Source organism: Artemia franciscana, chromosome 15, assembly GCF_032884065.1.
Source record: "Artemia franciscana chromosome 15, ASM3288406v1, whole genome shotgun sequence".
NCBI lineage: Eukaryota > Metazoa > Arthropoda > Branchiopoda > Anostraca > Artemiidae > Artemia > Artemia franciscana.
Window position 1 is genome coordinate 34,459,496 of NC_088877.1, and position 24,437 is coordinate 34,483,932.

At 36.0% G+C, this 24,437-nt stretch overlaps 1 protein-coding gene across 4 annotated transcripts in view; it reads left to right on the forward strand.

The window, feature by feature from the left end:
- Window positions 1–24,437, forward strand: part of LOC136036401 (uncharacterized) — a 425,531-nt gene that overhangs the window by 228,183 nt on the left and 172,911 nt on the right. For all 4 annotated transcript variants that reach the window (XM_065718603.1, XM_065718604.1, XM_065718606.1 and 1 more), the window contains one exon: window positions 7,946–8,059. In XM_065718603.1, coding sequence (XP_065574675.1) covers window positions 7,946–8,059 — 114 coding nt within the window. The remainder of the gene's footprint in view (window positions 1–7,945; window positions 8,060–24,437) is intronic.

Here is a 24,437-nt window from a genome sequence, read left to right on the forward strand (position 1 = left end):
AGAGTGGAATTTTGGATGGGACCTACATTACAGAAAGTGATAAATAAAGAGATTTGAACGTTGACGAAATTAATGCAGGATTTCAAGTTGTCGTCTCACGGAAATATTGTCAAAGTGAGGGGCATTATGAAATTTTCGTTGAATTATGAGTTCAAAATTTTAGGTGAACTATGATTGGCTAGTAATAGTATTGGTGGAATATAATTGGTTGGATATCTTAGCACGTACAGGCAGTTTTTATTTATTGTTCACACTGAAGATAATATCCTGATTTTGAAAAGTCACTACAAAGTATCAGGAGTGACAATAGGACCAATTCCTGCCTGGACAGGGGTTTGATCAGTCCGCCATACACAGATATATTTTGGCTAGTACTTCTGTCACCCGGGGTTATCAATAAACAACGTGGCGTATGTGAGAAATTATGTTAATCTTTGGCTCATAAGAATTACTCACGAGAAGTGAGTGAGACAGAGTATTACTCATGTAGTGAAATCCTAACCCTGTTTGTGTACGCCTTGCAAACAATATGCGTCCTTGTATTAAAAAAAATCTATTAGACAAGACAAATAATAACAATCACCTCATCATTGCCAGCTACATATCGTAGTTGTCCCATGTGAAGATCGTATATGACATCTTCACACTTCTGAAATAAACACCAAAAACAGTTTGATAAGCTGTTTCAAAGGGAGGATTATTTGGGAAGTGTAAGTTATAACACTTTAGTTCTCATAATCTACGCCTTTCTTCTGACCTTCCCTTTGAGAACAGCTTAGCAGACGGTTTTAGACATTTATCTCAGAAAAGTGAAGATATCAGCTATCACCAATCGGTGTGACAGTGATAGTTCTTATGTTTTTACTTATTCTCGAGCCAAAGCACAGGCTGTTCAGCCCAGCTTAGCACCATGGATGTGCTAGATCACATTCTACCTCTGTATCTGATCTTCTGTTAGGGGAAAAATGATATTTAGCCTTGGTTTGTCCCATTTGTAATATTGTTTTTTTTTCTGATCCAATATTATTCCATCATTTTTCGTGGAAATTTTCTGGACTGACGGTTCTACACACTATCGATTGCCCTGGAGCGTTAGCACTCTTAAACTCGGGTTATCTGTATAAGGTAGGTTCACACTTCCACCACTTTGGGGTGCACCTAGGATTTTTCAGACGATAGTTAGTAACGGAGGACAAATACTTGACCCCATTTCTGCACAGCAGGCGACAATCTCCCGTCGGAGAGAGTGATGATATATTATGGACTATCTGTTTGAGAAGCGGACCACTTGAAATGGTGGCTATAATAACAAACAGCATCTTTTTTTTTTAGCATTTATGCGTGACCAGGGTTTAAACACTCGAGCATCAAAAGTCAATAGATTGGCTTAGTTCTTGATACCCCTTGACTATTTTAAGGATACGCCGAATAATATAATTAACCAAATCAATTCTAGTATATTATTAGCGCATAGCAATAAGCATGCTTACTGCAGGCATTTGGTCTCATACCACAGAAACATTTTCTTTAGTGTACTTGGTATATGGATGCTACAAGCCATTAGATGTCAAATTTGTGATGCCACATTTATCATTTAGATGTTCCTCATATAATTTTGAGACCGCACTGGCTACGCATGATAAAAAAAAAAAAATTTAACCAAGAATAAAAACGATGATAATTCTAGCCAGTGAAAAAAAAGAAGTATAGCATACAGATATTAATGAAAAAATGATACAGATGCAAGTCCACAGAAAAAAAAATAAAACAAGATAGAACTTAAAAATCAACACCAAAATAAAAGAGATCTTTTCTAAGTAATGGTAAAAGTGCAACTTTTAAATGCTAATTGCTTAACAAGTATGTTATTATCAAATACCGTTTTAGGTTGCGAAATAAGATTCCCTGAAAAAAAAAATTAAGGATCGGAATTAATTATTTCTTTATGAATGGGCCTTGGAAAAGTTTCTTCAGTATCAAACATTTCGTGGTAACGAACTGTAGTAAGGAGCGACCCGGCTCAATAGTAGCCAAAACTCTAAAAAATGGAATTTTGATACCAATAGCTACATCGAAAGAATCGCATTTTAATGCTGATTTGAAATATATAAGTTTCATCAAGTTTAGTCTTATCCATCAAAAGTTATGAGCCTAAGAAAATTTGCCTTATTTTAGAAAAAAGGATGAAACATACCATAAAAGTCATTGAATCTTAACGAAAATCACACCATCAGATTCAGCGTATCAGAGAACCCTATTCTAGAAGTTTCAAGCTCCTATCTAAAAAATGTGGAATTTTGTAATTTTTTTCTGTTTTGTTTTTTGTTTTTTTCCCCAGGGGTCATCGTAACTACCCAGTGGTCCTAGAATGTTGTGAGAAGGCTCATTCTAACGGAAATGAAAAGTTCTAGTTTCCTTTTTACATGACCAAAAAATTGGAGGGCACCTAGGCCCCCTCCCATGCTAATTATTTTCCCAAAATGAACAGATCAAAATTCTGAGATAGCCATTTTATTCAGAGTAGTCGAAAAACCTTATAACTATGAATTTGGAGACGACGTATTCCCACAGTCTCCCTAGGTGGGGCTACAGGTTACAAACTTTGACCATAGCTTACATATAGTAATGGGTATTGGGAAGTGTACAGACGTTTTCAGGGGGATTTTTTTTGTTGGGGGAGGGGTTGAGAAGAGGGGGATATGTTGGGGGAACTTTCCATCGAGAAACTTGTCATGGGGGAAGAAAATTTCCACGAAGGGAGCGCAGGATTTTCTAGTATTATTTAAAAATACAATGAAAAAATAAATATGAATAAGTTTTTTCAACTGGAAGTAAGGAGCAACATTAAAACTTAAAACGAAAAGAAATTATTACGCATATGAGGGGTTCACCTCCTCCTAATATCTCGCTCTTTACGCTAAAGTATTATTAGTAATTTCAACTATTTATTCTACGGCTTTTGTGATTCAGAGGTCATTCTTAATGAATTGGGACAACATTTAAACTTTAGTGTAAGGATTGAGGTACTGACGAGGGGGTGAACTCCCTCATATATGTAATAAAAACATGAGAATACAAAAGTTCGTTACGTAAGCTAATTTATAAGTTAAGTATAAAAACATTCGTAAAAATTGAAAGTTCTAGTTACCTTGTTAAGTAACCAAAAATCGGAGGGCAACTAGGCTTCCTCCTTCGCTCCTTTTTTCTCAAAATCATTCGATCAAAACTATGAGAAAGCCATTTAGCCAAAAAAATAAATATGCAAATTTCGGTTTATTTATTCCTCTGCAGAGAGCCAAAATCAAAACATGCATTGATTCAAAAACGTTGAGAAATTAAATAAAAGAAAGACAAGTTTTTTAACTGAAAGTAAGGAGCGACATTAAAACTTAAAACGAAAAGAAATTACTTCGTATGTATATCAGAGGGGCTGATTCCTCATCAACGCCCCGCTCTTTACGCTAAAGTTTTTTACTATTTTAAAAAGAAAGAGTCAAACTTTAGCGTAAAGAGCGGGGAGTTGATGAGGAAGCAGCCCCTTTTATATACGAAGTAATTTCTGTTCGTTTTAAGTTTTAACGTCGCTCCTTACTTTCAGTTAAAAAAAAACTTGTTTTTTTTATTTAATCTCTGTTAAGGGAGACTTTTTTCTGTATAGGCTTCTTAGCTTCAACTGTTTCCCTGAAAAATTGCATGAGACATTTAATGGGGGTGTTGAGGGAGATCTAATGGAACAAAATGGAATACACGTATTATTATAAGGGTATTGAGTCGGTGGCCAACGTTTACCCCACGCCCCCTCCACCAAAAAAAGATACGCCTGGAACTCCCTCCAGAAAACGTTTCCCCTCCCAAAAATAACCTCCCTGTGAAAATGCCCCCCCCCCCGAAAAATACCCAACCGTAGAAAATAAGGCTTTTGAAATTCGAAAATTTCTTTTGAGTTTTGTTTTTTGTTTTATTTTTTTTTCGTAGGAGGAAGCGAACTTTGGTACTTGTGTATTATACGCCACTCGCTCAAGTTTACGCTGTATAAGACTCGAGAACAAACCGGTTTCTTCGTCAGTTTCTTTCAGCTTAGCTTGAGACAAGACAAAGACCAAGTGACCGTATAGAGGGGAAATATATAATTTGGGCTATATATTTAGACTCGGTGGAGGGGGGTCGTGTATTTGGAAAGTTTGAAGTCAGAAAACAATTCTTAGTTCATAATATGCAAAATAATTGTATCTAACACATTTTGGCTGTGGACCCACTATACTTCCCCCCCCCCCTAATGTGCAAATATATAGCCCATTTTTTTTATCAAAAATAACGAAGAAACTAACGAAGAAACCGGTTTGTTCTCGAGTTTTGCCCATCGTAGACTTGAGTGAGTGGCGCACAATACACAAGTACTGGAATTTTTCATGGAGGGAGAGCCAGATTTTACGGTATTACTTAAAAACGATCAGAAATTAAATAAAAAAAAAACAAATGTTTTCAACAGAAAGTTTTTTTTTCTGTGAATATTAACATAGGTGGAATGGTGATGCCAGCAGCATTTATCCCACAGAGACCCCTTTGGGCTTTTATTCTGAGAGATTTCTTGGCTTCTGAGCAAAACGTCCTTGCCAATTTGTTTCAAGATCATCTCAACTGCTCAGACAAAAAAAAAGGGAAAGGGGGATGCATTCTATATATTAATCATCTAAACGATACTAAATAATTGACCTATTTTTTCGTACTAATGTTTCTTTTAAATATAATAATATGTTGTACCATTGATCGGTCAAAGGTAAAACGTTTATTGCCGTCAAAGGTACGACATGCAACCATTATTTATTAAATGCATTCATTCAGTTATAGATTATGAATTTAAGATTGAAATACTATGCTATTAATTTACTCCATAGATACAAGTGCAATAATAAACAGTGAAAAGTAAATCAATATTGATCAAACAGTTGGTTACGTGGTAACAAACTGTAAGTAAGGAGCGACCCAGCTCAATAGTAACCGAAACCCTAAAAAACAGAATTTTGATACCAATAAATATATCAAAAATATTGGATTTTTATGCTGGTTTCATTAAGTTTTGTCTTACCTATCAAAGGATACGAGCCTGAGAAAATTTGCCTTATTTTCGAAAAAAGTAGGAAATACCCCTTAAAAGTCAAAGAACCTTGATTAAAATCACACCATCAGATTCAGCCTGTAAGAGAACCCTACTGTAAAGGTTTCAAGCTCTTATCTGCAAAAATGTGGAATTTTGTACTTTTTGTCGGAGAAAAGATCACGGATGCGTGTTTATGTGTTGTTGTTTTTCCCCCAGGGTGATTGTATCAACCCACTGGGCCTAGAAAATAAGTGGAGGACTCATTCTGACGGAAATTAAAAGTTCTAGTGCACTTTTTAAGTGATCAAAAAAAGGAGGCCAGCTAGGCACCCTCCCGCGCCTCTTTTCCCCAAAATATTCCGATCAAAAATCTGATAGAACTATTTTGTTCAGGATAGTTGAAAGGTCCAATAAATATGTCTTTGCAGATAGCATGACCCCCCACAGCTCCTGAAAAAAGGTCTTTGAGATTAAAAATTTTTATATTGTTTTCGCATAGTATTCATTACTTGCAAGTATGCAAACATTTTCCGGGTGGGGAGGACAAATTTTCTGCTGGGGGGGATTTTGCAAAGGTAGAATTCTCTATGGAAAGAGAAGTTTTCAGGGGGGTTAACTTTTCAGGGGAAACTTTACATTGGGGAATTGTGCCAGAATTCCTACACAAAGTTTCTTTATATGGCTTTCTTTCTCTTCACCGACTCAACTTTACATGTGGAGGAGTTAAGGGTAATAGCCAGGGATAAATTTACACCATGATTCAGGATTAGCCAGAAGAGTGAAATTTTGAGGAGGGGGCAACCCCTCTCCCCGTATGCATAATAATTTCTGTTTGTTTTATGTTTTAATGTTGCCCGTTACTTTCAGTTGAAATACAAAGGAATATAATAAAGAAATTAGTACATGAAATTACTTACTTTTAGAGATGGAAATTGATATAAATTTCTTGAAAGATCTGTAAGTATAAATTGATCTTCATATCATGTATAGCAGCACTCCTTATGCATGTAACGGTACATCTAACTGCCAAAAAATATGTAAGATGGCAGCACAAGAAAAGGTGGTCATAGGTACATCCTGGTCAGAGGTACAACAGTTTCCCCTGCATACAGTTTCTGACTAGTTTGAACTGGTCAAGCTTAAATTTACACAACCTGATAATTTTTTTAAAATTAGAGAAAATCTAATTCATTTCTTAACAAAAAAAAAGACTACCTTATGCAGTTACACATTTTTCGGTCATTTGGGAGGGAAGAATTTAAAAAAAATAAGCTTGGCGAACAATCAGCAAAATTATGCTAGAAAACATATATTGCCTTAAAGCTTAAGAAGGTGTTGCTTTGATATGAAGGTGTAGTTTTGTTGGGAATGAACAGATTATTTGAACTGTTTGCAGACGAAAAGTATCATCACGTTCAGCTAAATATTTTTGCTCGATGTTTATACGGTTTAACGTGGCAACAATGATGAAAATGCGTTTCTGCCCTAAAAACTTCCTAATTTTCAAGCAACCAAAAGAAAAACCCTAGAAAAACTTGGTTTTCACGTTTGAATCAGACTAAGACGAGTCCAGATGGCAAAAAAAGATCCAATTGGTGCTAGTCCAAAGGTCCAAAAAGGTGCTTTAAGACCTTTCTTCTTCAACCTGTTGCCCATGACCAATAAATTTCTATGAACCTTTGTTCAGTGGCCTATAGTACACCCATATTTGAAAAGACGGCTGGAAGGGCTGGAGGCAATTGGAGGTTGGATATTTTTGTGAAAGTGCAACCTCTTTTAGGCAAAACCTGCTATAGTTTAAGAACTTTGACTACTAATCAACAAAATTAGTTATTTTAATAACACTTAATTATTTTAAACAAAAGCAAATCAAAGTTTGAATAAAAACCAAGCTTAAAGTATAATTTATCTTGTATATTCGATAGATGAAACCTTTGTAGATGAAACCTTATTTCCATTGAGTCTTGTTTCTGTCCAATCTAACAGCTGCTGTGTAGAATTTGTCACCTTTTTTTTTTACCAGCCTTCGCAAAAAATGACTACGAAGAATGAGTTGGGTTTTATTTAGCTTGTTGAGAATATACTGAAGTTGAAATTTTGAACCAGCAAAGTTTTGTGAAGTTGAAATTGTTGTGAAGCATGAAGTTGAACTCCTAGGAATAGTTTGTTTTAGATTAATGTCATGGATCAGTGATTTTAGTCAGAAGATCAGTCAGAAGAGGCAGTCATTTTATTTCGAGTGATAGATCATCAATAATGATCCAATTAACTGCTTAGGATGTTTAAATGGAAAACATTGTGCCAGATTTGCCTCTCACAGAGACTATTTGTCTTGGCTTTGCTCTTTGTTTTGGCTTTACTTTGGCTTTGTTTAACCCTGGTTTCGCTCTTAGATCTTTCATCACCTCCACCGAGTTGATTAAATTGAAAAATTAATCGTTTTTCCAACATTCCCAATGTACAATGCGACATAATCAGCTCTTACACAATTACCATCCCTTCCAACCTTAAACCAACAGTAAAAGCAATAAATTTTTCCAAAGTCACCTTAACCTAATAATAAGTTTTAATGATTCTTCAGTTTCTTTATCTGCTTGCCATGTCCGTACCTCATAGTTTCACAAGTGTTTTCAACTTTCTTTTTTTGCACTACTATTTTCCGTATTCAAATCTTTCCTTTCATTTCAATGTATGTATATCCTTCATTTCAGTATTATTTTCCTTGATATATATCCTTTATGTATATTCTTCATTTCAGTATTATATGTATTTCCTTTGTTGCATATTTATACTGTAACTAATTTCCTCTTTGTATTTTCCATTGTTCAAGAAAGTTCTTTTTTTCAGTCAGCCAGAAAGTCCGCGCTCTTGAGTGCTGCAAAGAAGGCAAGATTAAAATCACACCCCTCGAGGGTAAGATTTGCTGAAGGAGTCGTAGTTAGCGGAAGTTCACCTCCTACGGTAAGTAGAGGACTTACAAATTTGTAAAATCTCCATAATTTGAATCTTCTGACTAACCGCTTGAAATGATGAATAAATAAATCTAAAACGATGAATTCAGGGTCTTAAAAAAGTAATGTGCAAAATTTTCTAAGGCTTTAAGTAAAAATTAGTGTTTAATACACCACCATCCTCCCTCTCTTTCCTTTTTCTCCACGTCCCCTTGCCCTGTCTCCCTCTGTCTTTGTTCATGTGTCTCTCTCTCCTTTTGTGTGTTCTTGTCTTGTACTTTTTTCATGTATACCATTCACTGTCCTCTTTTCGCAGCTTGACGAGTAGTGCACTAAATAGGGCGGGTGGTAGTGATCAGACTACCCCCTTCCGAAGAAAATATCTAACTCCGTTTTTTGTAAAATACTGGTTATTTAATTGGAAATATTTGTGTCCACTGGATCCGAACCCACAACTTATTACATAATAGGCAGCTGTCCTGGCCATTGAGACCGGACTCTTATGTCCACATTTCTTCATGCTTAAACTAAAGGGGGGTAGATATTATTGAAATTACAAAAAGACCTTAAAAAAACTTTTTTCAGAACTTGACAGAAATGTTCATATCCCTACATGTTGAACAGAAGAAAACATCTAATATTTGTAAGTCTTGTAAACTCCCCTCCCACAGAGCCTATATTGAGCATGTTCCACTGAGCTTCTTATGAAAGCCGTTTAAAACACAATTTTGTTTTTCATCTTCGTGACACGATAGTATGCGAAACACTCCTTATGCTTTCTTTGGATAAAAAATAACCTTACTGGAAAAGGCATTGAAAAAAAAAATCCTTCTTTGTTTGCTTCACGAATGGTAAATATAGCAACTAGAAAAGCCTATGGACTTTAATGTCACAGCTAATCACTCATCTTTTCATCTACCTGACTGTTGCTTAGAAACTTCAATTGATTAGGATGAATCTGAGCTAGATGAATATGACTCAGTTCCCTCTATATGTCTGAATAACACTTGATTTTGTTTTCATGAGTTTTTGACCGACTTTTGAAGAAATGTTGAGGTTACTATCCACGATTGGACTCTTTACGCCCCACATGGACACTTGTAATTCTTATATAGTGAGAATATATAGTATTGCTAACCCTATTATTTCTGTAGAAAATAAATACCTATAAGCAATATCCGGTTATTGAATCCATCCTTGGGCTGGAATTTCTAAAGCTTTTTTTTTCTTTTTTTGTATCTCTTCCTTTGGAGTGATTTTTTCTTTCATAACTAGTATCTTTGCATTGATTAGTGTGTATTATCTTGCAAAAACATTTTTTGAAACACTTTATTTGAAAAACTTTATTTGGAACAATACTTAAAAATTTGATGTCCTAATTTACGGTTTTAAAATTTTCATATGCTGGAAACGTTTGGCATTTGTATTTCTTCGACTTGTAGGTGAGGTGGCAGTGAGTGGCTTTGATTGCTTTTCGAACTTTTAATTTGTTGCTTCTCGCTTGTGTGTGGAAAAAAAAAATATGATCTTTATTATGTATTTGTTTATATATTATTTGTGGTAGCACGAAAGGTGTTGTAACATTTTTTGGATCCAAGCTGTTATCTAATCTCTGATTTAGGTCTTAAAGTCTCTTAGATGTTATGACATATTTGGGGATTCAACCCGTTTTCTACTCTCTTATTTAGGACTTAGAACTCTTTGGGCGTTGGGGACATTTTTCGAATCCAATCTGTTTTCTACTCTCTTTTTTAGGTCTTAAAGTTCTTTTGGCGTTGTGAAACTTTTTAGGTTTAATCCGTTTTCTACTTTCTTATTCAGGTCTTGAATTTTTTTAAGGGCTGTGGTATTTTATTTAGATTCAATTTGTTTTCGGTTCTCTGATCTTGTTTTTTTTTCATCCAATCCGTTTTTTACTCTTTGACTTAGGGCTTAAAGCTCTTTTAGCGGTGGGACATTCTTTGGATAATATGTGTTTTCTATTCTCTGACTTAGGTCTTAAAGTTTTTTAGGCTTGGTGACATTTCTTGTGGATATATTCCGTTTCTACTATCTGATTTAGGTCTTAAAGCACCAAGGATAGTGGAAATTAAATTTGTTTTTTTTTATTTTTCTTTGTCTTTTCATATTTTTTGGTATTTCCCTTGAAATTTTATATTTGCGCTGAAGAAGGGAGGCGGTTGTCCTCTCAAATATTTGCTTTATTTTTTAGTATTTTCGCTGGCCTTAGAAAACCGCAGTTTTGATCGTTTTGTGTTTAATTTTTTTTATTATGGTAGGCCAATGTGGTTTAAAAAATTATCTTTCTCTGTTAAATATTACCCCATCATATTTTAAAAAGAATATTTTTGTTTTTTAGATAAATCATTTCTCATAGTAGTCAAAAACTAAAATTTTGTTAGGTATCATACCACCTTCTGAATTGTAACAGACAATACGTGTACTCTAGTTACTGTTTCTTCATTTCTTATGCTGTTCTTATGCTGCTGTTTAGGGTACTTTATTAATTTATTCCCCAATTTCTTCAATTCATGCGCTAAGTTATTTTTGTTCATTTCTTTATAATTTTGCTAGATTTCGAAAGTGAAAATGAATACCTCGTCTAGAGTCAGAAAAACAACATCTTTTTATTTAACTTTATTAATGACAGATTAAATTTTTTCTTGTTACAGGATTAGAATGTATTTATATTATTAAAGGATTCAGAAGCTCTACAAATTAAATGAGCAAAAGCCTGTTCCCCATAGCTGAAAACACCCACACGCAGTGTTTTACGAAGGGCTTCATTAAGCTTCGCCTTCATAGAATTTTTCATGATATGAATACATTTGGTTTTTCAATTTGCTATTGCTAAATTCCATTTTAACAAACCTCTATACATTCTGTCGTATTTATCGGTATGGTGCATTGTTACAAAAGCTTAAAAAATTAACTTCAATGAAATTTAATAGCCACAAAACTATCGCTACAACTACTGACTACTCATCACGACAACATACCTTCATACATGATAAAAAGTTTTTTCCTTTTTTCTCTTTATTAAACAAAACTTTAAGCTGAAATTAAGGGAATTCTCGAATGCGACTACCTATGTGCATAGGCTACAAGATACTTAAATTGCATTTGTGAAATATATTGAAGTTTTATCATCAATCAATAAATCTAAAGGATAAAAACTTTTTGTACATAGAAATTTCATGAACAAAAACAAATTTACAAGCATTATTAAAATACAGAAAAAAGTCAGTTATAATTCAACAAATGAAAAAACAACACGTGAAAAAAAACTTATAAAGGACAAAATATGAGCAAAAGCAACAATGAATTAATGAAAGACGGGGGCTCCTAGCAACCAATTCCAGAAGACTGAGTTGTTATTAGAGGTAAATGTAAACCTTATTAAGAGTTATTTCTGAGAGGTCTTGATGAAAATGCCTTGTTTTTATCGCTCCATTAAATGCACCTACCTATTACAATGTTTATTAAATTTCTAATACGATCTAGACAGGCTGAGTTAAGGTTTGAATCAATGAAGTGTCAAGTAGCATTGGTTTTAGATTTTTTATTACGTAAATGAATACGTATTGAAGATTCGTCCTGGAACAAGTAATCTAAAAAGACAGAGACTTTTTACTGTAAATAAAGTGTTATTAATAGGAAAACGTTTTAAAATCAGGAAATAATAGAAAGAGTAATTAAAACGAAAGTAAAAACAGTAAAAACAACACGTGAAAAAGCATATAAAGGGTAAAATATAAGCAAAAAGAACCATAAAATTTCAGAAAAAATAGTTAAGGCTCAACAACTGGAAAAACAAAACGTGAAAAGACGTGATATAGTATTGAAAATAAGCGAAAACAAGTGCGAATTAAACAAAAGTGGGAGTCCTATCAACGAATTATGGAGGTGGGGGGTTAAAATTAGAGGTAAATATAAGCCATATTAATATTTATTTATTAAAGGTCTTAATGAAAAGGCCAAGTCTCTTTGAGTGAAGACTATGCATATTCACGCCACCTTGGCAATATTTGGCTAGTCCACCCTAGCTAGAAATTGCATAGGGTGAGGGTTGTTTTTTGAGAGAAACTTAAAATATATTAAGAGTTATTTCTGAGATGTCTTGATGAAAACGCCACGTTTCTTTGAACCAAGACTATGCATATTCTAGCCACCATGAAAATATGTGGCGGACCCATTCCCTAGTGAGCAACTCCAGTGGAGCCCCCTAATATCCAATTCCGAGGGGCCTACAAACCATTTCAAATAGAACCCTAGCGAGCAATTCCATTGGGGTTCCTAACATCTAATCCCAACGGGGTCAATTTAAGACAAATCAAGAGATATTTCTGAGAGGTCTTAATGAAAATGACACATTTCTTTTACCCAAGACTGCATATTCACGCCATCGTGACAATATGTGGCTGACCCAACACCTAGCGAGTAATACCAGCGGGATGCCCTAACATCCAACTCCACTGGGGGCCTAGAAACCAATTCCGATCTTAGCGATTAATTCAAGTGGGGCCCTACTAACATCCAATTCCACCGGAAGCCCCCTGGCAACAAGTTCAAGAGGGAGAGGTTTGTTATTAGAGATAATTTGAAACCCAACTAAGAGTTATTTATAAGAGGTTTTAATGGAAATGCTAAGTTTCTTTGAGTCTTGGCTATGCTTATTCACGCCACCGTGACAGTATGTGGTTAGCCCATCCTAGCAAGCTATTTCAGAGATTGGGTTGTTATTAGAGATAAATTTAATCCATACTAAGAGTTATTTCTGAGACTCTTAATGAAAATACCCCATTTCTTTGACTGGATCTTCGATTTCTCTCCCCTCCATCGCTGATATATTCTTTTAACACCCCCACCTTAACTTTAACTGTGGAATACATTAGTTCAAGTAACTTACATCACCGTGTTACACAATGGATGGCACACAACAACCTTCACGACCCCTCAAAGTGATGGCCTCCACGGCAATTCAAGTTACCATGATAACCTCCCCCCGTCACAACCTTATGATCCGCATTATCATTCCTAAGACATTTTCCAGATATTTTATTAATAAAATTATGCTTAAAGTCCATTGATCCGTGTTTTTGAAAGCCACCCCTTAATGTGATCCCCTCCATAGATACACACATCACCGTGCCACGCTATTACTGGCCCTCTGAAACCCTCTAATACCCCCTTATCACTCTTAAGACATTTTTCAGATATTTTCATGTTAAAATTATGCATTAAATCCATTGGTGCGTGTTTTTTGCAAGCCAACCCTCTGTGAAACACCATATCATTTCAGAGAACCATGTCACACCATGACTGGCCTTTTGGCACCCTCTGGCATCCCACCATCATTCTTAAGACATTTTTCAATTTTTTCTTATAAAGTGATAACCAATTCTTCTTTCCTCGCTTTTGACCCCTCCCCCCCAGTTAGAACAGTTCCTCTTCCGATTCTGCTTGTAACCACCCCGGTTAAACCGATTCCAAAACTGGCTCTGGTTAAGTCAGTTGCGGTTCCCTCACCTCAGTCCCGAATTCTACAATTCTGATTCTGCCAATTCAGCTCCAGGTTCATTCAATTCAAAGATTTTTCATGCGGATGTCTCATAGGTAATCTACGGCTGGTCATTGACAATCGCTAGTTTATTATACGTTTTCGATCAGTATCATTTTTAAACTGAAAGGATAGAAACTCACATGGAACTTGTCATGCAGTGGTTTTTTGTTCGTGGGACTTAATGCGTGCTGATTTTACACATGAACTCAGTTCATGAATTTAAAAATTGCACGAAGAGTAAAATCAACATGTAACAACTTTCATAAAAAAAAATCAGCATGCAGCAAGTACCACGGACAAAAATCAGCGCGTATGAAGCTGCATGATCACAATCAAATTCACTAAAAGAAAAATCAATGTACAAGTTTCATGAAAAAAATCAACATGCAACAAGTTTCAAACACAAAAATTAGCATGCAACAAGTTCCATGAACAGAAATCAGCATGCAACAAGTTCCATGAATAAATTCAGATTTACGGGGATAAAAATTAATGTCCCAGTTAGAGAAAAAATCAACAAGCAGCAAGTTTCACGAACAAAATTAGCACTCATCAAGCTCTGCAACAAGTTTCACGAAAAACAAAAATCAATACGCAACAAGTTCCATGAACAAATATGAACACGCAACCAGCTCCATGATCAAAATCAATATCACGAGGAGAAAATTAACATAAAGTCTTATGAAGAGAAAAATCAACATGCAACAAAATTCACGAAAAAATCAGCATGCAACAAGTTCCACGAACAAAAATCAGTAAACGCCAAGTTCCATAAATAAAAATCAGTTCCAGTGGGGGAAAAATCAATACACATGTTTCACGAAGAGAAAAACCAACTACAGTAGGTTTCTCGATCAATAATCACCACGCAACAAGATCTACGAACAAAAAATCAACGCGCAAAAAACTTCCATAAACAAAATCAGTTTCACGAGGAGAAAAATCAATGTACAAAATTCACAAAGAGAAAAAACTACATGCAACAAGTTTCACGAACAAAAATCAGTACGCAAGAACTTCCATGAACAAAATCAGTTTCACAGGGAGAAAAATCAATGTACCAGTTTCACGAAGAGGAAAACGAACTTGCAAAAAGTTTCGCGGACAAAAAATCAGCACGTAGCGATTTTCATGAACAAAATTGAGCATGTAGCCAGCTCCGTAAGCAAAATTAGTTTCACGAGGAGAAAAACATTAATATACGTTTCACGAAAAAATGGTCAGCATCCAACAAGTTCCATCAACAAGCCCAGCTTCACAAGGAGAATAAAATCAATGTGCGAGTTTCACGAAGTGAAAAATCAACGAGCCACAAGGTTCATGACAAAAAACAGCACGCAGCCAATTCCAGGAACAAATATCAGCAACCTACAACTTCCTGAAACAAAATCAATATCACGAGGAGAAAATCAATGTACAAGTTTCACGAAGAGAAAAATTAACATGCAACAACATTCACGAACAAAAATCAGCTCGCAAAAACTTCCAGGAACACATGTCAGCGAGCACTAAGTTCAATAAGGAAAACTCAGTTTCATGTGGAGAAAAATCCGTGTACAAATTTCACGAAGAGAAAAACCAATATGCAATAAATTTCACGAACATAAATCAGCACGGAAAAAGTTCCAAGAACAAAAGATCAGCGCACAAAAAGTTCCATGAGCAACATTAGCTTCACGAGGAGACAAATCAATGCACAAGTTTCACGAAGAGAAAAATCAACATGCAACAAGTTCCGTGATAAAAACGAGCACGCAACAAATTCCAAGAACAAAAATCAGCACGTAACCATGAACAAAATCAGTTTCATTTGGAGAAAAAATAGCGCAAGTTTCGCAAAGAGAAAAACAACGCGCAACAATTTTTACGAACAAAAATAGCATGCAACAAGATCCAAGAGCAAATATCAGCACGCAGCAAGCTACAAAAACAAAATCAGTTTCACAAGAAGAAAAATCAATATACAAGTATCACGCAGATTTCATGGACACAATATCAGCATGCAACAAGTTCCATGAACAAAAATCAGAATGTAACAATTTCCATGAACGAAATCAGTGTCACGAAGAGAAAAATCAATGTTGAAGGTTCACGAAGAGAAAAATCAAAATGAACAATATTGTTCCAAGAACAAAATTGAGCGTGCAGCACCGTTCATTAGCGAAATCAGTTTCACGAGGAGAAAAATTGATATACAAGTATCACGCAGAGAAAAATCGACGTGCAACAAATTTCATGAACAAAATATTAGCACGGACCACGTTCCACGAACACAATTCAGCACGCAACAAGTTCCATGAACAAAATCAATTCCGCGACGAGAAAAAAATCCATTTACAAGTTTCACGAAGAGAAAAACAACATGCGAGAAGTTTCACGAACAGAAATCACAACACAACAAGTTCCACGAACAAAAACCAGCATTCAACTGTTCCGTAAAAAACACCAGTTTCACGAGGAGAAACATTAATGCACAAGTGTCACGAATAGCAAAATCAACATGCGACAAGTTTAGCGAACAAAAATCATCACTCAATAAGTTCCACGAACAAAAATCGACACGCAAGAAATTCCATGAACAGAATCAGTTTCAAGAAAAGAAAAAACAATATGTAAGTTTTTCGAAGAGAAAAATCAACATGCAACTATTTTCGCGAAAAAAATTATCATGCAACAAGTTCCACAAACATAAATCAGCAAGCAAACAGTTCTATGAAAAAAATCAGTTTCACGAGGAGAAAATCAATGCACAAATGTCATGAAGAATAACACCAATAAGCAAAAAGTTTAACGAATAAAAATCATCACTCAACAAGTTCCACAAAAAAAAATCTGCAAGCAAGAAGTTTCATGAAAAAATCAGTTTTACGAGGAGAAAAATCAATGTGCAAGTTTATGAAGAAAAAAATCAACATGCAATAGGTTTCCCAAACAGAAATCAGCACCCAACAAGTCCCATCAACAAAACGGTTTCACGATGAGAAAAATCAACATTTAACCAGTTTCACGAACAAAAATCAGAACGCAACAAGTTGCATGAAGAAAATCAGTTACACGAGGAGAAAAATTAATGTACAAGTTTTACGAAAAGAAAAATCCCCATGCAACAAGTTTCACGAGCAAAATCAGCAGACAACCAGTTCTGCGAAGAAAAACCAGCACGCAACAAGTTCCATGAACAAAATCAGTTTCACGAGTCGAAAAATCAATATATAAGTTTTACGAAGAGAAAAATCAACATGCAACAAGTCTTAGGAACAAAAGATCAACACGCATCAGGTCAGACAAACAAAAATTAGCGCGCAACAGGTCATGTAAGTGTTTGTCCTTCGAAGGGAGAAATGATACTGATCAAAAATTAATAATAAACTAGCCATTTTCAATGATAAGGCCATTGATTACCTAGAAGGCAGCTGCATAAAAAATCTTGGAACTGATAAAACTCAGAACGGTATTGGCAAAATCAGTTGTGGAATTGGGGACAGAAGTGGGAGCCAGATTTGGAATAAGTCGAACCGGGGTGGAAACCAGCAGAATCAGAGATGAAACCGTTGTAAATCGGAACAGAAGAGGGGGAGGCCGCTTTGGTTATCACTTTTTTGAAAAAATGAAAAAAATGTTTTAGGGATGATGATGGGGTGCCAGAGGGTGCCAAAGGGTCATTCATGGTGTGACACGATGGCTTAAAATGACATGGTGAATCATGGATTGTTGGATTGCAAAAAACACGAATTTTAATGCATGATTTTTTACATGTAAATACCTGAAAAATTTCTTAGTAGTGATGAAGGGGTTCCAGAGGGTGCCATAGGTTCAGTAATAGTTTTGCACTGTAGCTTGGATCGCCATGAAGGGCATCACTTTGAGGGATGGCTTGCAAAACCGCGAATCAGTGAATTTTAAGCATAATGTAATAAGAAAATGTCTGAAAAATGTCTTAGGAATGATAATGCGTATCATAGGGTTATCAAGGGGGCACCAAATATTAACACGGTGACGTGAATTGCCGTAGATTTCATCACGTTGAGGGGTGGCGGTGGGTGCCATGTGCTATCCATTGTGTGACCTAGTGACTTGAATTGTTCGGACTAACATATTGTAAATCTTAAAGTTGTTGAAGGTTTTAAAAGAATATTTCAACGGTGGGGGAGACTTAAATCTAAAAACCAGTCAAAGAAATGAGGCATTTTAATTAAGACCTCTCAGAAATAGCTCAATTTTGTTGAAATTTATCTCTAATAATAACCCTCCCCCTATGGAATTGCTTGCTAGGGTGGACTAACTACATATTGTCACGGTGGTGTGAAGATGTATAGCCAAGGCTGAAAGAAACGCAGCATTTCCATTAAAAACGTCCCAGAAATAACTATTAATGTGGTTTAAATTTATCTCTAATAAAAACCTCCATCTCATGAATATGTTTCTTTGGGGCTCCCGTGGGAATTGGATGTTTGGGGGCTGAAATTACTCGCAAGGGTCCATGAGAAATGTTTTCTTGGCCCCCGTTAGAATAGGATGCTAGGGGATCCCACCGGAATTGCTTGCTAGGGGGTGCATCAGGCATATATTTTCACGGTAGCGTGAATAGGCATAGTCTTGACTGAAACAAAAATGGCATTTTCATTAAAACCTCTCAGAAATAACTTAATTTGGCATAAATTTATTTCTAATGACAACCCTCCCCCTCTGGAAGCGGTTGCTAGAACTCCTGTTGGAATTGGATGTTAGAAGCCCCTACTGGAATTACTTACAAGGGTCCAATTGAAAATGGTTTCTAGACCCTCGGTGGGCTTGGATGCTAGGGGATCCTGCTGGAATTGCTTTCTAGGGGGTGGGTCAGCCATATATTGTCACGGTGGTGTGAACATGCATAGTCTTGGCTTCAAAGAAACGTAGTCTTTTCATTAAGACCTCTCAGAAATAGCTTTTAATGTGGCTAAAATTTACCTCCAACAGCATTCCTCGTCCTCTGGAATTGCTTACTAGGACCCCCGCCTATCTTTAATTTGTGCTTGTTTTTGCTTATATTTAATCCTTTATAAGGTTTTCTCACGCTTTTTTAACTACTTTTTCTGCATTTTTATGGTTCTATGTGCTTGTATTTTATCTTTTATAAACTTTTCCACGTTTGCTTTCCGTTTGTTAGTTTTTTACTGCTCTTTCTTTGATTAGATGATTTTATAACGTTTGTCCTTTGATAAAACTTTTATTTACAAAAGATTTTATGTCTTTTTAGATTACTTATTCCAGGACGAATATTCAATACGTAATCATTTACATAATAAAAATCTAACACCAATTCTACGTAACAATTCATTGATTCAATACTTAGCTCAACCTGTCTAGATCACATAAGAAAATAAATAACATATTAATAGGCAGGTGCATTTAATGGAGCAATAGAAATGAGGCATTTTCTCTAAGACCACTCAGAAACATCTATTAATATGGTTTTAATTTACCTCTAATAACAACCATTTCCTGTGGAATTGGTTCCTCTGAGCCCCTAGCTCTCTTGAATTCATGGCTGTTTTTGCTTATATTTTATCCTTTATAAGTTTTTTCATGTTCTTTTCAATTTATTGGGTTTTAACTGCTTTTTTGTGGTTTAATAATGCTTGTAAATTTGTTTTTATTAATAAAACTTGTACGTAAGAAAGTTTGTATCCTTTAGATTTATTAATCCATGATAAAACTTAAAAATACTTCACTAATGCAATTTAAGCATCATGTAGCCTATGCACATAGGCCTTCCCATTTACAAATGCGCTTAATATTAGTGTAGATGTTTGTGTAGTCAAGCGAAAAAGGAAAAACCTTTGATCATATATGAGGGTTACCATATTCTAGCCATATTGGTACTTTCGCTTTTTCCATCTCAGACAGCAATATTATGTGATAACACTCTCTAAGTCGTTACTTAGCAAGTAGGTGCATCGAAGTGTAAGCTATTTCTAGTAGTCGATTTTCCCCTCTGCGTGTCAATTTTTGCATTCATAAGAGAACACGCAATTCATTTCATCATTCCAGTATGCTCGAAAAGGGGATTCTCCTTGTGTTCAATAAGTTATTTCGTAGAATATATTTCCTGAATCATAGTATCAAAAGATTTCATAGTCCATCTAATTATTGCTTCATTCCATTGGCTGGAAATGCCCTTTTGAATCCTAATGGGGACAAAAATCATTAAAATATAAAGGTTCCCTGAGAAAAATTAAAGAGAAGTGAAATCTATAATAGAAAAGATAAATAAATCCTGAAGAAAAAATGCCATTAAAAAACGCATTGAAAGAAGAAAAAATACCTTGAAAGAAAAAGAAACTACGAAGAAAGAAAAATCTCTTAGGATATTGTGTAACACCTATATTTGTACCATCATTTCGTAGCATCCCATGTGCGTGCCGTCATTACGTAACATCCCATGTGTGCCTTCCTCCTTACGCAATACCCAAGTGTATGATTACGTCACATCCCATATGTACATCGTAATTACGTAACGCTTCACGTTTGCGCTGCAATTTTTCGGTCACATCACCTCCCAACCTCCCACGTGTGCCCCTCGTGATTATTTAACAACCACGGTAATGCTGGAGTAAAGAAGCCCTGGTCCTCGTAGATTTGTTTAAAAAGAAACTATTAGGTAATTGGAACATGGCTCTCTTAGAAAAACTTTCCCTATGACGTAAAAGTTACCTGCATCTCCTAGAAAACATTCCCTGTGACGTAATTAACTCCTGTTGGTTGTCATAAAATGACGGGATAGGGCTCCCGTGAACAACAGGGATTGGACTGCCGTGGAATCCAGGGATAGGGCTCCCGTAGAACCCACAATGTGGTCACTTCTTCGGAGGCATAGCATTTGTTTCAGCTTATGTATATATATAAAAATAAGTTGTTTGTCTGTCTGTCGACTGACGTCATGTTTGTGTGTCGACTGACGTCATGTTTGTCGACTGACGTCATTATAAGGATTGAGCTGTATGTCGTCATGAAGTTGTTTGTCGTCTGACGTCATGTTTGTCGACTAACGAAACTACAGACCGGGACACCGGGACACAAATGACGTGTTATGTCTGTTATAACGTAATAGAGGCAACAATCTTGACAGGGCCTTTTGAGGGTGAGGCTTTTCTTATTCCACGCATTCTCATGATTCCAATGGATCTGCTTTTTCAACCTAAAAGATTGCAATTCCCAATTTGATTAGCATATTTAGTTTTCAGTCCAGAACCACTAAAGCTATTATGTAAATATCAAAAATATTTATGTTGTCTGAGCAATAATTTTTAGTTTAAAGAAAGCGTGCCGAGGAATCAAAAGAACAGCAAGGAAACAGGCTTGAGGCTAAAGAACGCAAAACCGCGCAGTTAGATGAAGATCCACCTGGACAGCGAGAGTCAAAACATATCAAAACTGAAAATGATAGCGATGATGATTGGGTTTGGGATCTTGACTTGGATAAGGTCATCAATGCCTACCAGATTTTAGTTAAAAAAACAAAGGTTCGGCGATATGTATTTCATAGTGAAGCTGAAAAATAAAGAAGAAAAAGAAAACTGAAAAAAGAAAAAATGTAAAAAACTAAAAAATACTAAAAAGAAAAAACACTCAAAGAGAAATTACAGACCGGGACACAAATGACGACCGGGACAGAGGGAATATAAATAACGACCGGGACACTCAAGGAGAAATTACAGAATATAAATGACGACCGGGACACAAGGAATGTTCGATTAGCAATCACCATCAACAAAGCACCGGGACACAAATGACGACCGGGACACAGGGAGTATAAATGACGACCAGGACATAAGTAAAAAAAAATTAAAAACTAAAAAAAAGGTAAAAACTACAAAAAAACTAAAAAGAGAAAAAAACTAAAAACTAATAAAAAACTAAAAAAGCTAAAAAGCTAAAAAAAAAACTAAAAAAGAAAATAAAATGAAAAAGGAAAAAAATGAAAAATAAAGGAGAAAAACAAAACTAAAAAAAAAGAAAAAAAAACTAAAAAAAGGTAAAAAACTAAAACCTAAAAAAAGACCAATTCAAAAACGAATGTATATACAGACCGGGACACAAATGACGACCGGGATACCGGGACATGACGACCGGGACACAGGGACACAAATACAACAGGGACGCCGGGGGGCTCAGGGGGATATATAAATGACGATGGCGACACAGGGAATCGTCGATTAGCAATCACCATCAACAAAGCTCAAGGGCAATCATTAGAATCATGAGGTATAGATCTGAATACGGATTGTTTTCCCATGGACCATTATATGTTGCATGTTCAAGAGTCGTTAAACCTGACATTCTATTTATATGCACAGACAATGGGACAGCAAAGAATGTTGTATATTCGCAAGTTTTACGTAGTTAAAAACATATATATATATATATATATATATATATATATATATATATATATATATATATATATATATATCTATATATATAAAAATAAGTTGTCTGTCTGTGTGTCTGTCTGTTAGGTGACGTCATGTTTCTGTGTCGACTGACGTCATGAAGTTAGTTGTCGTCATTTTTGCTATGACGGTGACGTCATTAACGGTATTTAAGACATTTGTTCACGGAAAAATGTTTAATTGTAAAATGACTGAAGAACCTACAATGGCAACAGCCGAGGAAGCTGCTCAAAGAGTTTATGCCAAAAAACTTGCTGCTGATAGAGAAAGTAAGAAAAGAAAGCGTTCCGAGGAATCACAAGAACAGCAAGAAAACAGGCTTGCAGCTGATAGAGAAAGTAAGAAAAGAAAGTGTGCCGGGGAATCACAAGAACAGCAAGAAAACAGGCTTGCGGCTAAAGAACGCAAAACCGCGCAGTTAGATGAAAATCCACCTGGACAGCGAGAGTCAAAACATCAAAACTGAAAATGATAGCGATGATGATTGGGTTTTGGATTTTGACTTGGATAAGGTCATCAATGCCTACCAGATTTAAGTTAAAAAAACAAAGGTTCGTCGATATGTACTTCATAGTGACGCTGAAAAATAAAGAAGAAAAAGAAAACTGAAAAAAAGAAAAAAGGTAAAAAACTAAAAAAAAACTAAAAAGAAAAAAACACTCATAGAGAAATTACAGACCGGGACACAAATGACGACCGAGACAGAGGGAATATAAGTGACGACCGGGAACCTCAAAGAGAAATTACAGACTGGGACACCCGGACACAAATCACGACCGGGACACAGGGAATATAAATGACGACCGGGACACAGGGACACAACTACAACGGGGACGCCGGGGGCACAGGCGGGATATATAAATGACGACCGGGACACAGGGATTGTTCGAATAGAAATTACAGACCGGGACACCGGGACACAAATGACGACCGGGACACCGGGACACAGGGAATATAAATGACGACCGGGACACTCAAAGAGAAATTACAAACTGGGACACCGGGACACAGGGAATATAAATGACGACCGGGACACAGGGACACATCACTAGAATAATGAGGTATAGATCTGAATACGGCTTGTTTTACCCACGGCCAATTATATGTTGCATGTTCAAGAGTCAGTAAACCTGACAATCTTTTTATATGCACAGACAATGGGACAGCGAAGAATGTTGTATATTCGCATGTTTTACGTAGTTAAAAACATATATTTATATCTATCTGTATTCACAGGTGGGACACAGGGACACAACTACAATGGCGCGTAACTAATATGGCGCGTAACGACTTACGCGCGCGGGGGGGCTTGGGGGGGGGCGAAGCGCCCCACCAACTAGGTGTTGGGGTGGCGCGAAGCGCCACCCCAACAGCTAGTTATATATATATTTCTTGAGGATAACCAGTTTTTGATAGCCTTGTGATGGGCAGATTTTTCACCTCTGTCCTCGGACTCTCGAGGTACAGTTACATCTACTGCGCTTTATCCATTAAACGGTTTATCAATACAATCAATTTTACCATTGGTTGCCTGCAAAGCCGTGTTTATAACTCTATCATAATCCATATTTGAGTCCGAGTCCATATGTTGTCCTATTCCATATACCCTGGGTTTCCGTAGAGTATTGTAATATCTATTTTTAGAAAAAAACTCCATCATTGCAGCTAAATATTGTGTATTGGCCCTCTCTATCTAAACAGTTGATTTCTTGTAAACTGTCATCCAGTTTTGAATCATACTTTTTGTCGTGTGTCATTACGATTAGTTATTTAAAATTCTAGCGGGAATGAAATGCAGCTATGAGTTCAAAGTGACACAAATCATAAAGTGATATAAGTTGTGATAACTTGGTTGTGGATATTTAAAATAGTGTAAGCCCTGGTTTTACTTTGAAGTATTTTGACCCTTCTGTAAGGAATTCACTTCCTGAGAGTGTAAGGGAGACTCAGCACTTCCTACAATTTAAAAAAAGATTAAAAGAGTATTTGTTGGGAATTAGTTTTTTTCATTTTTTTTCGTTTTTTGGGGGATTGGAGTGGGTTCTTGGGCTGGAGAAAGGAGCACGTTGAAGGGGTTGGGGTGAAGGGAGTTCCATTTGGATGGGGATTGTTACCCTGGGGGTGTTTGAGAGAAGGTGATTGTCTTTTTTCTTTTTCATTATTATTTTAATTAATGGATACCTTTAAGAATGTTTATGTAGTTAATCGCGACACGTTAGCAAAAATTAAATTTTTCTCTAGCGTAGTGATTTATATCTATAATAGTTTATATTTTTGTTTATTATGTAAATAAAAGTCAAAGTAAAAGCCATGTGGACCTCAGTGGTTTGTAATACGCTGTTGTGAAAGTGAAATGTGACAGGCTATCTGCTCTCTGCCACCTAGTTAACCCC